At 35.2% G+C, this 16,088-nt stretch overlaps 1 protein-coding gene across 5 annotated transcripts in view; it reads left to right on the forward strand.

Moving 5' to 3' along the window:
- CysRS-m (cysteine--tRNA ligase-like protein, mitochondrial) overlaps positions 1–16,088 on the forward strand; it is a 185,809-nt gene that overhangs the window by 43,666 nt on the left and 126,055 nt on the right. For all 5 annotated transcript variants that reach the window (XR_015042169.1, XM_035370666.2, XM_035370667.2 and 2 more), the window contains exon 6: positions 3,684–3,891. Coding sequence is in view for 4 of the 5 variants with exons in the window: in XM_035370666.2 (XP_035226557.2) it covers positions 3,684–3,891 (208 nt within the window). In the remaining variant the exon portion in view is untranslated. The remainder of the gene's footprint in view (positions 1–3,683; positions 3,892–16,088) is intronic.

The raw sequence follows: 16,088 nt of genomic DNA on the forward strand, positions 1-16,088 counted from the left end.
CCCAATACCGGCAGCTGTTGATTCCGATTGCGTAATATCACATGCGGAAGAATTACGCCGCACGTATTGCGCAATAACGTTTGCGGTATTTTGCAGAGATAATTAATTTTGATGTTCAGTCTGAATTGTTTATGAACACTTAAAAGAGTTTTACTGTGCTTTCTAAGCAGAATATTTCTCAGTTCCGTTGGTCTATTTTTATATGATGCACATATCGAAATGTCAAAATCATTTATTTAGCCGAGAAATCTAAAGAACGGCTACAATCTTCCCCACTCCCAGGGTTGCCACGCTACCTGGAAAACCGGGAGAACCGGGAAAAGTCAGGGAATTCGAAAATTGACCAAAAAATTCAGGGAAAAGTCAGGGAATTTAAGTATTTTTGTCAAAATCTGGAAAAGTCAGGGAAGTTCATACAATGATCCCGCCAAAAAAAGCGATTTTTGCGCCGACGTCGGAAGAGATAACTTTTTTGGCGAATTGCCTATCACGTGAGTGTCTGCTGGCATAGAGCCAATTTTCGCAGCTCCAATTTGATTGCCTTTTAGAAAAGCAAAGCAAGTTTCCCGCAACTTTTGGTTTCCAGTATTCTCGAGAATCGCATGTGCAATGCATGAACTAAAGAAAGTACCTGTTCTCGTATAAAACAAAATGGGTTTAATCTTAGTATACGGTACCATGGAGGTTAGAATCAAAGAATATGTATTGTAAAGAAGGAAAACCTCTCTGCAACAGACGTGGCTCCGTTCCATCATAGAGGGAAACATCTGTGCATGCGTGATATGTCTGCCGCCAAAGCTGGAAACTGGTGTCGAAGTTCGAAGGTCACGTTATCAAGAGTTCATTAAATGAATATCCTTTAAAATTTCTTTAACCACTTGCGCTAAAAAGACGTGCCACGCACGTCGAGATGTTTTTGTCTCAAACTGCGAGCGACGTGAACCCCACGTCGATAAGCATTTATCGCAAAAATGAAAATAACATGGTGCACACGTCGCCTAACAACGAGATTGTTTATTTCTCGAGTTACAGCTCTGGATTGCACTCGCACATGCGGAGCGGCGTAAATGAGACACTTTACCACTTGCTATATTGTAGCGCACGGCACCGCAACCGTGAAGTTTAGTCTTAGCGCAAGTAGTTAAACTCTAAATTAAAAGAAAATATTTTTTGGCGCAAGTAAATTAATTCATAGGTTAGTAATTTTCAGGGGGGGGGAAACTACGAAAATCCGTTTTTAAAATTATTGCGAAAAATCCAAGAAGAAACGTCCTTTGATAAAATGTTTCTTCTTGGATTTTTCGCAATAATTTAAAAACGGATTTTCGTAGCTTTCTTTTTGTCAAAGAACGTTTCTTCTTAACACGTTTCTCAATTTCCGGTACACATCGCGGAGAGGGAAATTCTGGCCGCCAGGTTCCGTCGCCAAATCCCTTGGCAAATTTTCCCTCCGCATTCTAGCGGCGTAATAGCATTTTACTTGTATGGAAAATTTTCTTCTTTACATAGACCAAAGAATTAGAGATTCTTTGCATAGACGTTTTTTGGTTAAAATAATCTCCATGTATGGATTTGGTGACATGATGATGCGCAGTAAACGGGTCATTTTGGTCTTGGCGACAATTTTCAAAATCGTGCCAAAGCCTTACCGTATACTAGAATTTTACCGCAAAATCTTTTTAAACTTTTCTTTTTAATAAATACCTTGCCATTTTGCAGTAAAATAAAAAATAGTAATCTGTCATCTAGGCTAACCATGTAATATAACTATATTCGCTAAAATATCGTTGATTATTCTAATTCAATTTTTAAGTAATTATCTTTATTTTTATGTTATTCGTATAATTTAATGATGCTTCTTCCCTCTAAATTTATTAATTATTAGTAAATAATATTTCTAAATTTCAGGAAATTTTCTCTGGCATAATCTTGAAATTAATTCTAGCAGTATGATGACATACCATCACGAAATTTAATGCACATATTTTTTTCTTATGTATGCTGCGAACTAAATATAAAATACCTCAGTTTATTAAAATAGATTTCTTTGTTTCGTTTAGCAGCAGAATGTCTGCAAAAAAAGCCTTATTTTATTCCAGATTGGGAAGATTCTAATCTCAATCTTCAATGGAGAAAACAACAACTATTATAATTATATTTGTGTTTTCAAGTGTTAAGGTGCTTTTTAAGAACATACCTCACACAAATTAAATTTACCTAAAATCTAACCTAACTATTTAGCATTGCGTTGTGATTTATAAAGACCGGATTAGCCTCGTGTTGAACTGGTGATGATCATGAGTAATAATTAAATAAAACATACATTTGTTATCCAATGTATATATCTTAAATTTTATTAAGTTTCTTCAGTGGAAAAGTAAACAAAATTATCAAACAAAGTATACCAAGAATAATTAAGAATAAATGTCCTCTGGGATTTATTGAATAATTAAGTGAATTTGCTACACAATACAAGTAATACCATAATTTACCTCTTAGCGTAGCCAATGTACATTACGCGGATAGACTGGAATTTTCTTGAAATGCACCTGGAAAACCTGGAAAAGTCAGGGAATTTCATTCTCCTGTTTGAGTGGCAACCCTGCCACTCCTCTTTTTCCAGTTACTATCCAGAATATTCGGCAATTTCCGAGTATGCGGGTTAATTAAGCTTTTACAGTTAGAGGATGACTGCATGAAGCAATTTCCTGTCTTCTGATTTCAGAAATGTGCCTCTTTTTTACTTAAATTACTTTGCTTGGGATATATGTTAAGGAAAAACTATTATGCAATGAAAATTTAGAAAATGTTCAGAATTTTGATTTAAATTATTTAAATATTAATATGAGTGGAAAAATAAATTGTATTTATTATTAGGTGCCAAACGAATACAATTAATATGGCTTATTATTATTTATTTTCTATATTTTGAACTGAAATTTCATCATTAAATTTTGTAATATAGTTTAGTTCTGCATAGTTTTTTTCTCTCATTGTAAACTAATTCTGTAAATTGAACTGTCATTTAAAATTTAAAAAAAAAAAGTTAATTGTTTTCCATGGTTGAGGTAATGCTCATTCTCTTAATAAATATTGCATTGCTCATATTTTAAATTACAAATCTAATTTTTAAGGTTATGCAGTTGTGTATAATGTAATTAGACAGGTGCTTACTTTTTCCTTAAAATGTGCTTGAAAAGTGCTTATAGGTGCTTATTTTTTTAACTAAAATGTGGCTATGAACCCTGTTTAACAATTGCTATTTAGGTTATTTTTTGTCCTTTTGTTTCCTTACCAGTTTCAGTGATAAATATTTCAATAGTAACATAAAATAGTTATGTTTGCATTAAATTCATGTGACTTAAATTTATAATACATTTTTTTTTATATCCAAGAAGTGCAGAGTTGAGAAATCTTTTGTGTTTCTGCTAATGTATTCTGTATGAAAAGGAGAAATTTTTTTCATTTTAATTTCTTGGTCTGCTTGTGTAAATATAGTTGAAAGTAGTTAAGAAGAACAAAGAGATACATGCTAAAGTAAATTTTAATTGTTGACAAAATTTAATGTTTCCATTTTTTTAGTTAACTTTTTATTTTTTTTTTAATTATATAATTATGAATTTTATTTTATAATATTTTCCCAGACATTACGGTAACAGTGATTTGTATTCATCATTATGTAGGTAATGTTTACTTTATGGTATCCAAAGGTATTTCAGCAGATATATTGTCGAATCTACCTGAAGATTGCCAATTAGTTACTGACCCTTTAAAAAAAGATCAGCGAGATTTTGCTGTATGGAAAGCAGCTAAACCTGATGAACCATACTGGTTATCTCCTTGGGGAAAAGGAAGACCAGGTTGGCACATCGAATGCTCAGCAATGGCTAGGTAAAATCCTGGGTTTTGAGCCTTTGTTGCATGGATAATTTGTTTAATAATTTAGGCTTTTATGTGAAAATGTTGCCTAAAGGCATAAAAATTGAGAAAGTAAAGCCCATATGGTAATAGTTATGATTATCTTTGTAAATATGGCATAACAACCATGTTATAATCTCTATTTTTAAATAATAATGAATCTGTATGTTCCCTGCATTGCGGAAAAGTAGCAACTTTTAAGAGCCACCAAATTTTGAACACACACATAATCCTTCATATAAACACATTAAATCCCAAATTGCACCTTTAATCCCAAATTTTGAATTTTCAAAATTTTTTATCATTTATGTATTTCATATTTTGAGGAAATTTAATGATAATTTGATTAACAAATTCAGTGATTTAAAAGAAATGTTTTGCCGCTGCCCAAAATAAAATACTTTTTTTCTTCCTTTTGCCAGTATATTGTCATTCGACAAAGTATTGGATATTTAATTTTTCTTTTAAGTTTAATCTGTGTTTTGTAGATTACTAAGCAATTTAAAAATGATAAATGCAGTTATTATTAATTACTAGCTATAAAGATGAAATTATACTGGTTAGACTCATTAAAATCATTTCTGTGTATTTACTTTTTTATAATAAACCATTATAGACAGCAGGCCATGTGAATGGTTAATTATATAAATGCAATTTGGAATTAAAAATATAGATTATATACATGCTAAAATTATCTTTAGCACCATTATATACCGTAATTTCCAGAAGAAACGCCGCAGCGTTTACGTGTTTAAAACTTAAATTTTCAGCGGGTGCGGCGCTTCTACCCATGCGGTGTTTAGGTGCACTAAAAATAAAATATTTCCTATGATGGTCATTGTACATAGTTTGGATGGCCTTGTCATTGTGCATAGACTGGTGCTGTTCCCACACAAAAGACCACTCAGTTGCTTTCTGCGAACGTTATTTTGTTTACATTCTTTCCCTTGAACGGACCTACATGCCTTATTCACCCTAAACGAGATCTCAGAACAATAACATTCTTCCCCTTTTCACCCCCCCCCCGGGGGTCGAGGTAGAGAATTCTGCGAAGCTACTGGCTAGGATCTGTACCTAGGCAGTCTCGGCCACGGGGGTATAAAATTTATGAACTTGGTGTTTCTGAAGGCTCTGGGAAAGGTCACTTATTGGCCGGCCTCGGAGTCTGGCACGTCCTAGCGCGGCGTGGTACTAGTAGCCCGGGTTCGCTGGGTAATGTCCTGCTGCGACGGGCTCGCCCAAGCGACTGGTAGGAGCATTAGACGACCGGTGCTGCCTGGTGAATTCCAGGTGGTGCGCTGCTCCTCTGGAGGGTAATAGTGGAGGTTGAACCTCCACAACGTGCCCAAAGGGGGAGCAGACCTGTAATGTGATTTAGTTCCACGAGGCAGGGAAGCCCAAATCTTACTTCTTACTTACTTCCACCTTTCAAATCAACATTCTCATCAGTTTGAATAGTCTCTCTCCTCTGCCATTCGATGAATCTTCCAGGACCCATCCTCTCCCGACCCCTGCCTTTTCTGTAATTTTTTTCAAAGGCGGACATGACTCCACCTGCCTCACAAAAACAACTCTGACGTATTTTCCCTTCAGCATGAATGCATTTTTCTTGGCATTCTGCCAAATACAGATCCCATCAGTTTGGGTACAAGTACTTGTTGATAGTTTTTAAGTAAGAAGGGAGCGGAAAATTTTTGAAAATGTCTCTAAACGGCACAGAAGCTATACATTTCTTACCTTTAATTTATTTTTGAGTTATGGTTTCATTTCATGCATTTTTCTTAACTGGTATGTCATATATCAGGACTTAGGTTGAGTTTTTGCATCTATACAGCCCACGACGATGTCACGCGCAATTTAATCTATTGCGGCATTTACGCTGATGCGGCGTTTCTGTGTAATTTAAATTTTTTTCCCGCCATTTTTCTCGAGTGCGCCGTTTACGCTGATGCGGCCTTTCTTCCGGAAATTACGGTAGTCTGATGAATGCATGTGTGACATCGTGGATGCTCCAGTTGTAAGGGAAGTAACACTGGTATTGGTGATGCGTCACTTTTTATTGACAGCACATTCACATTTAGAAAACTTTAGTAGATATCCGAGCCGGTGACACGATCAGAGACATTAACTCATCATCACTGGACGAATAAAGTCTCCGCACCTCAACTCGCTGGCGGAGCTTCTCAACTCTCTCTCTGACCAGAAGTCTTTTCTCTTTATGCATGTGCATTACTCAGTTATGTCATTCCCATTCATAGTTCTTTAAAATAGGTATTAAAAATGAATTATAGTCCTTGTAGTGTGAGGAGTCTGCTAACAAAGTTCTCTCTAGTCGAGAGCATTGTAGGTCTTTCTAGTAGAGAGTTCAGGAGCATTCTTTATAGACCGACTCCTTTCGCCTCCAGATTTTGTTTTCCTCGGACACAGAGGAAACAAAACTTTTTTAAGTTCCTACAGGATAAAATAAAAGTTCAAGCAGGCGTTCGCTACAAACAAACACCTTCTGCCTCCAGTTTTTGTTTCTCCGGAAACAGGAGAACATTTTTTTTTTAAAGTTTACAGTTTCTGGTTTCAATAGAGATTGTTCAACATTTTACCAGTTAATTTAAAAATCACACCGTTACAAAGGCTCTCCATTCTCATAACCAGGTCATCATAAAAAAAATGCATATAACAATACATATATTTATACAATATATGAAAAAACAACACAAAAATTTTTGTCTTTATGAATAAAGCTAACAATTTACAATATAGTATGAATTAAAAAAAATACAATATATATAAGCAAATAACAAGACAATTTAAAAGAAATGATAACTAGTCTATTTAACTGGCATGTACAAGTTTCTACTTAAGTAGTCTTACATGTAAGTTGTCACTTCCCTTTTTATGATGTATCGTAAAATTATAAGATTGCTAGGCTAAGGCCCAGCGTAATAATTGACCATTACTACCTGCATTATTTTTTTAGCCATATTAGGGGATTATGGTCCGTTTGAATGGAAAATTTAGTCTGCCTATCTATATACCTTTTCAGTTTTTTTATTCCATACAGAATTGCGGCACACTTGTTTTTAGTGGTGGAATACTTCTGCTCACTATCTGTAAATTTTTTACTGGGATACAATATGGGATGTTCTTTCCCTTTATTATCTTTCTGGGCTAAAACAACACCATATCCTTGATCTGATGCGTCTGTCTGTGGTATAAATGGTTTAGAAGAATTGGGTGCATGTAGCACAGGCCTACTAGATAGCTTTTCTTTTAACAATTTGAATGATTCATTATATTCAGCATTCCATACAATTTTACCCCTTTTCTTATTCTCTTTTAAAAAATCTGTCAAAGGTGTGGCTATAGCAGAAAACGTAGGTATATATTGTCTGTAGTATCTAGCTAACCCTAAGAAAGCTCTAATCTCAGTTTTAGTTGTGGGAACAGGAAAGTTTTGAATCGCTTCTATTATTAGTTCTGCTGGAGAGCGCTTTTCTCAACCGACTATGTGACCGAGATATTGCACTTCTTGTGCAAACTTGCACTTAGAGGGTTTAATAGTTAAATTGGCTTTTCTTTTTAAAATTTCATGTAAATGTTGTAAATATTTCTCCCACCTTTCAGAAAAAATAGCAATATCATCTAAATAAGGGGTAGCATATTTCTGACATCTGCACATTATTTTGCTCATCATTTTACTGAAATAATAAGGAGCATTTTTAAGCCCAAATGGCATGCGCAAAGGCCTATATACACCAAAATTTGTAGCAAATGCAGCAATTTTCTGCGCGGGTCAGCGGAATTTGCCAATAACCTTTAGTCAAGTCTATCAAGGTGATAAATTTGGCAATTCAACACATTGCTCTATATTGGGGATCGGATAGAGCTCAGTACGTGTTATTTCGTTTAACTTTCTGTAATCAATACATGGCCTAGGATCCCTACCTGGTGTTTCAACAAGGATCATGGGTGAAGTATACCAAGAGGGTCCTGGTTCAATAATCTTGTATTTTAACATTTTTACAATCTCGACTTTAAGAATTTCGTTCTGTCGATTGGTCATTCTATAAGGCTTATACTTTACACGTTTGTCACTGATTAGTTCGATATCATGTTCGACTAAATTTGTTTTCCCTGGAATATTCGAAAATATAGCAGAAAACTTTACCAACAACTTTCCCAACTGCAGGGTTTGTTCATCACTAAGTCTTTCTTTAAGATTATCTTTTGCTATTATTTCGTTGAAATCAAACACATTGGGGTCGGTTAACATATAAGGAAAATCCTCCACTAATTTCGAGGGTTCAACTATCTCCTCATTGTCAAGGAGCACCATATTCAAAAGTTCAGGTCTCTTATGATAAGGTTTTAACATATTGATGTGATACACTTTATTCTCTTCCTGATTCTCTTCAAAACTAACCACATAGTTTGTTTCTGATAATCTTTTCTCTATTTTTCCCACCCCTTTCCATTAAGGAGTGAGTTTATGGGGTTGGTTCACTGCTAATACTAATACGGAATCTCCTTGCTGGAATTCCCTTTTCATGGCATTACCATTTGTTCCATTTGTAGCTATTTCTTTAGCCTATTGATTAATTAGAAAACGTATTCTATTATGGTGTCTTCTTTTTCCTGAGGATCTAACCATTTCTCGTACAGTAATGCGACAGGTGTTCTGAGGTTGTTCCCGTACACTAATTCAGCTGAACTAAATTCTGTACAGTCAAAAGTCGTTAATTCGGACACCCATAATCCGGAATGATCTATAATCCGGACCTCAAAGCTACCTCAAAGCTGTGTCGCGTTGACGCATGCGCATAGGCGTTTACGCTTGTGCGTAAGACCTTTATGGCTGCGAATATGCGTGTGCGCATGCGCATAATACGTTTACGCATGCGCGTTTAATGTATAACGGATGGTGTAAGCTAAGCTAAATTTATCTAATTCAGTTAATGTTGCAGATTGCATTGTTCCATAATCTTCGAATTGGATCCAGCTTATTATTTTTTGCAGACTGTTAGAGCAATTTTATAAAAATAAGCTTGAACTTTCGATTATGTCAAATAGAATTTCCGATATATATTTACTAATATGTAAAGGATCTACAAAGCGAAAGTATGTTTCGAAGTCCATTAAACAGAAAGTGGAATTGCTGCAAAAAAATGGATAAAGGCATATCCTTTGATTATGTAATCATTCCGAAATCTGTTTATCAATTTCACGCTGCTCTGCGGTGGGGGGGATAAACACCGCGGCGCGCAATGAATTGGAAGTTGATCTGTCAGCACTATCCTTATCTTCACGGCAGATGTTTTTATTTTATTTGGCTTATAATTCCTTACTCCATGTAGTATTTCATCTCGATGTACTCCGTCTTTGATATGATTTAAGTCAAATTCCTCATCATTATAATTCGCTTCCGATAGTGAAGAAAGTGACACAGAGGTTATTGAAAACGAAAAAATTTCGATTGACAAATTAGTTGGTATTCTCGACACAGCAATTATAGGACTTGAACAGCGGAACTTTGTAACTAAACAAGAAATTATGTCTGTTTAATAGAATTAAAGAGAAAGTATTATCACATGAAACGAAGCAACTTAAACAACTTACATTGAAAGAAATGTTTAATAAAGTAAACAAATAAATAGTAAGCTTTTTCTTTTTGTAAATTTTGATACCCTTTAGAATATAATTGTTCTTTATTTCATAAATTACGGTTTCATATTTTTAATTTTATAATTTCTGCATGTCATCTTACCAGATTTAAACTGATGATCTATAATCCGGAAAAATCGATAATCTGGAAGCGCCAAAGTCCTGACGAGTCCGGATTAACGACTTTTGACTGTACTACCATGCATTACTGTCCGCAGAGCAAAGAGAGCAGCAGGTACTTGTATTTTCCAATTTGGGGCAGTTTCAATGCATAATACCTTTAAGACCCTTTTTATTGACCTATGGAACCATTCCACAGGATTGCTCTGGGGTAGGTAAACTGAACTTCTGGAAATTTTTATACCAAACCTCTTCAAAAGTTCAATGGTTAAGCGACTCATAAAAGATTTCCCTTGATCAGTTTGAACCTCCCTTGAAAAGCCCATCCGACTAAATACCTGCAAGAGTGCACTTACAACAGATTTCAGCATTATATCCGATACCGAGATGGCATCAGAATATTTAGAGGCTAAGCACATAACTGTAATAAGATATTTATTACCTTCAGTAGATGTAGGCATAGGCCCGCAAGCATCTACATTAAACTTACTAAAGACTTCAGATATCACAGGTACCATTACCAACGGTGATTTCCTTTTGTCCTTTGCTTTTCCTGCATGTTGACAGGAGTCGAATGTTTTAACGAATTTCTCAATGTCTTTATAACAATTTGGCCAGAAAAAATGTCTTAGTAACCGGCTTTTGTTTTCAGAACTCCTAAGTGACCTGAAGTTCGAAAAAATTGCTTCAATTTGCTCTGAGGTTTTCTGGAACAACAATCAAATGTTCTCCTCCTCCTAACTTATTTACTTTCTTTTTTACTAAAACTATACTAGTTCTAATAAAGGGGCAAGTTCTTTACTTTTTTGTTGTTCATCAATAAAAGTACTTGAGTCTATTTGAATCGCAGGACTTGTGGGGACACAAAGGTCGACAGGAGGCAATATCTCTCTGTTTTCAGACTTCTCATGAGCATTGTCCTCCTCTTCCAATTCTGACTCATTCTGCTCAGAATTTTGATTCGTCTCACTTAAATTTTCCGTTTCCTTAAATTGTCATGCTTGAGATCGAGTAACGACTGCATTAACATTCCCGACACGCGAAGAACAATTTTTCTCAGTTTTTCTGAGAAGAGCCGCTGTTTGGTTGCCTAAGATATATTGCCCTTGGTCTAAGTGGTCTCCTATAACAACTGCTTTGGTGGTTATTGTACCCAAATCGCATTCAATATCTACTTCAGCAACAGGTAAACTAGTCATATGATCACGCAGCAAATGTCGAATCCACACATGTTCTCCCATTCTATCTCTGTCTACATATTTCTGACAAATAATATCTACCATTGCTCCTGTATCTCTAAGAATAGGTACTTTAAAACCATTCACTCTTCCATTTAATGTATAGGGATCTAACAGTTTCTTCTCTGATCTCCCGCTTATCCGATACAAATCTGCCTTTTGAGTTTTAAAATTAGGGCACTGAGGACATAAATGGTCAAAAGATCCACATTCATAGCACTAGAGTCTTTTTCTCCTATCAGAATTCGAGTCTGACTTTTTCCCAACATTGCGTGCATCATCATCATCTTTTTTAAATTGTGCGCCTTGTGGGTTTTTTCTATTTTTGAAAACATTACCAGTGGACTGAAAAACACCCATTTGTCTACCTGATGTTTTCGTTTTCAGTTCATCCAATTTCGTTTTTCCAACCATTGTCTTTTTCGCATCTTCAAATTCCTCTGTTTTATCCACCAACTGTTTTGCCGAAGTGATCGTGGCCCATTCAACTTTAAAAAGTTCCTTAAACTCATGTGGCGTGCAACCTTTTAATTTGATCTACCAACATGAAATCCCTTAGTTGCTAAAATGTTTCGATTTTTAATCCCTTGAGCAACCCATCTAAAAATGTCTCAAGTTTGTGATAAAAATCGTACCACGTAGAATCCGGATTTTTTTAAGTCTTAACAAGAAGTTGCCGAAACTTCTCTGCACTTAACTTAAATCCTTAAATCTTTTAAGTAGTAATTTTTTAATATGTTGGTAATCTCTAGTCTGTTCTTCAGGCTCCCTAGCAATTATATTATTTACCTCAACTGGAAGGATACCAATGAGATATCCCGATATATATTGATCCATGGGCAAATTTTGAACTTTAGCTTGCCTCTCAAAAAGTTCTAAGAATAAACTGATATCATCAGTTTTTAAATTAAACTTGGGCATAAGTTTCTAAAAATTCTGATTAAATACGATTTCACAACCAGGTTTAGCAGATTCAGTGTTCTGTTTTGCTTTAAGGCATTTTAGTTCTAACTGTTGTTTTTCAATTTCTTTATTTTGTTGTAGTATCTGAAATTCTCTCTCCCTAGCTTCCTTCTTTCGCTCTTGTTTGCTTAAATTTTCTATCCTATCAGTCATAATACTTTCTAACAAATTTTTAACAAATTCTTCCTCATAATTTTTACTATTCGTTATTAATTGTTTTAAATCTATTACTTTCATATCTTCTAAAGCTATTTCCCCAAGTTCAGTCGCGACAAGGAATAGATCCTTTTTCCTAGCCCCCAAATATCATTTTCACAAAAGTAATTGTGGTAATTGTAAAAGTAATTGTTAAAAAGAAATAAGAACTCAAATTGTTATTCACAAATAATACACATAAAAATATATTAGAGATATAAAAAAACACTAACTTTTCTTCTTTCTTACAAAATTAGGCAAATGGAAATAAAAGATTAATAAAAGCATTTTGAATTTATTTCCATTAAAACATAAAATGAATGAAATCCTTACTGAATATTTCGTATAAAAAACTTAATAACAAATTCTTTTCATCCAGTACAGCCAGACAGAGATTAAACAGAGTGGCGCTAATAGGTATAAACACCGCTAAATTAACTTCCGCTTTCATAAACAGCCATTTCTATTTCCACAGGGCCCACCCAAAACTACGTGATTTGATGGGAGCAGGTTTAAATCAGAACACTATTAGAACTTTTCCTTACTGCTACAAACTTTAATTTTTATACAATGAAATGATAAAATTTTAACATTCTACTTATCAGAAAATACACATCATATTAAAATACAGCACTGGTGTGCTTTCATGAGAAAATCAAAGTAACAAGTTTTTAATATATTCAACAACTTATTTCTTTCCCAAGTATTTAATATAAATTTTCTTCTAACTAAGAACTGAAAATTGCAATATTGCACTGATGTGCTCCACATATACACAAAATATACAGTTCAGATTCTATCACAAAATTTTATAGCTAAACTTTAAACATAAATACACTGATGTGCTAATTATTTATGGGAATGGATTTACCCCATGCTGTTTATTTACGGGAAGGGATTTTCCCCATTATCATACAAAAGAAAAATATCTCGTTAGATATATAAATGCTACACTTTGATTGTTTTAAAAACTCTTATGCACTGACGTGCTATAAAATGCACTGATAGGCTACGTGTTAATGGGAAAATGATTTCCCGAATATATAGCAAAAGGAAAATATCTTGTTAGATATATAAACCAAACACATTTAGTGCTTAAACTCGTATGCACTGACGTGCTACTTCTGCTTCGGGAATTGATTTCCCGAATAAGTAATTAATAACTAAATTATACTCTTCAGGCCTGGAAAATGAATATTGTGGAGAACACATACCTTGTCTCTTGTCACACAAATCTCGGTGGAACCTCCAAGTTATTTTGTCTATGATGTCGTGGATGCTCCAGTTGTAAGGGAAATAACACTGGTATTGGTGATGCATTCACTTTTTATTCACAGCACATACACATTTAGAAAACTTTAGTAGCTATCTGAGCTGGTGACACGATCAGAGATGTTAACAAAGATGGCACTCGTCATCACTGGACGAATAAAGTCTCCACACCTCAGCTCGCTGGCGGAGCTTTCCAACTCTCTCCCCGACCAGAAATCTCTTCTCTTTACGCATGTGCATTACTCAGTTACATTGTTGCCATTCAGAGTTCTTTAAAATAGGTATTAAAAAGGAATTAAAGTCCTCGTAGTGTGAGGAGTCTGCTAACAAAGTTCTCTCTAGTCGAGAACATCGTTTAGGTCTTTCTAGCTCTTAATTTCACTTTATAAAAACACTTTCGTATTAAAGAAACACAGATAATCTATTAGCATAAATCTGTATGATGAATAATTTAGCTTCGTTGTCACCTTGTTGCTCGGCATATACACTGCCCTTCAAAAGTTAAGGAACAACATGTTTTTGGTGTCTGATTTGAGAATGAAGCAACATAGAAACAAGAAATTTAGTAAACATGTTCACCAAACAGTTCTTTGATGAATGTGATGTAGAATACTTCTTAAGATCAACACAAACATGAATTACAACAAAAATTTGAGCTCTTGGCAAAGAAATCCAGTCTTGGAGAAACAGTATATCACAGTTTTTCGAGGAAAATAAAAACATTACAAAAATGGGTTCTACATTGGCGGCAGCAACGTTCCATGCTGTCAATTAAGTTGTTGGTCAGTGAAATTTGAAACAACAATCAGACAACGGTATAATCCTTGTTCAAGATCATCTAACACCTTAGAGGAGGATTTAAAACAGCTACTGATCTTCCAAGGTAGTCCCATATATGCTCTATTGGATTTAGATCTGGGGATTTAGCTGGCCACTCCATACCACGACCCTCAAGATATTCTTCATCAACCTAAGCTCGATGCAGTCGCACATTGTTGTCCTTCAGAAAAAATCCAGGACCAATAGCAGTGGCATATGGGCGGATATATTGATCAAGAATCTCATCTTGATATTTCACACTGATCAAAGTTTCTTCATGGAACACATGCAAGTGAATGTTATCACCGAGAGAGATCCTAGCTCCAGCCATTATTCCACCACCTCTGTAACTGTGTCATTTCACAATGTGGGATTGGTTGCATCGGGTGTGTTATTTCCTCCAGATCAGCTGACGACCTGAATTACTCTCACATGTAAACCTGGACTCTTTTGTGAAGGTAACAGAAGCTCATTATTGAATGGTCCAGGAGATGTGTTCTCAAGGGGACTCAAACAACTGGTTGTCTAACATACAGGCCTGTATTGTGCAGGCATCTGCATACTGTAATAGCTGAAATTCTTGTTCCTGTGACCACTAAATAATCTTCCTTAAGCTCAAGCACAGTAATGTTGCTTCTTCTGTGGCCGAAAGAGCTAAATAACCGTCTTCCACAGGTGTTGTAACTCTCTGCCTGGAATATATCTTATAGGCACAGAATCCTCAGATTTAGAAGTTGGTTCAAGCTGTTTTTCTTATGTGTAATCAAAGATGTCACTAGAACCAGAAAGGTTTGAACTGTTAAACCATGACAACTAGGATTGATAGAAAGTTGACGTAAAGATGCTCTTTTTGAATAGAAATGAAGAAGTGGGGTTATTCATCGCGAGGATAAAAATGACTCCGAATAAGCTAGTGGATGGTGGGTGCAACTACTTAGGTCTTTTTAAAGGATTTCAGGCAATTTGACATTTACCTAAGAAATACTCCAGGATAGTACAGCTGATTTATAGGTGGAGAGATGAAGATTTTATGTTGGCAAAAAATCACTGAAAAATTGGTAAGAAAATTTTTGACTTCATCAGGTACATGCTGAGTTCGAGGACAGCAAAGTAAGCATATTTAATAATGTTAGCACAAATACAGGGTAAAATGATCTGAAACTAAAACTAAATTTTAGAAAATATAGGGATTAATACAAAAGGACTTTTCCTCATCTTCCTCTGGGACAACCGAGGGTGGGCCTGAACTAGAAGTTTCCAACCACCTCTACTAGCAGTCAAGCTCCTCCAGTTCTAGCTTTAAGAACTAAATAAACCTTCTCTACAGCAGCTATTTATCGAAGTCTAAGTTGTCCTCTTCCTGTGTTACTTGGTCTAACTAAAAATATATTTTTTTTAGTACATAACTATTTTTCATGCAAATATGCCTAGTCCAAACAAGGTGACTTATTTCAATATAATAATCAACATCTGGCTTTTTGAACATTCGGTATAATTTGGTGTTACATCATCTACGCCAGATAGTATTTTCCTGAATTTCTCTGAAAACACTTCTCAAGACCTTGTGTTCCGAGGTGCCCAAGATCCCTTCCTCCTTCATGGTCACAGTCAAGGTCTCTGAAGCGTAAGTCAGGACAGGTTGAATTAGAGTCTTGTAGAGTTTGTTTTTCCAAATAAAAAGGCCAAATCTAAATAAATGCTTTAATCCATAAAGAGCTTTATTAGCTGCAACATTATGTCTTTATTTCAGATGAGAAATTAATCTTTTTTGATAAACCTTTATCCCATATAAATGAAATCTGTAACCATTTCAGGAGTTGGGGATGTAACTACGAGGGCCATCCAGGAAGTAGATTACGTTTCCGTCTGTGTCCGCTAGGGGCGGGGCTAGCGCGGCCATCTTGG

Source organism: Stegodyphus dumicola, chromosome 7 (assembly GCF_044657685.1).
Source record: "Stegodyphus dumicola isolate Sdum_Otavi_A_Nest chromosome 7, ASM4465768v1".
NCBI lineage: Eukaryota > Metazoa > Arthropoda > Arachnida > Araneae > Eresidae > Stegodyphus > Stegodyphus dumicola.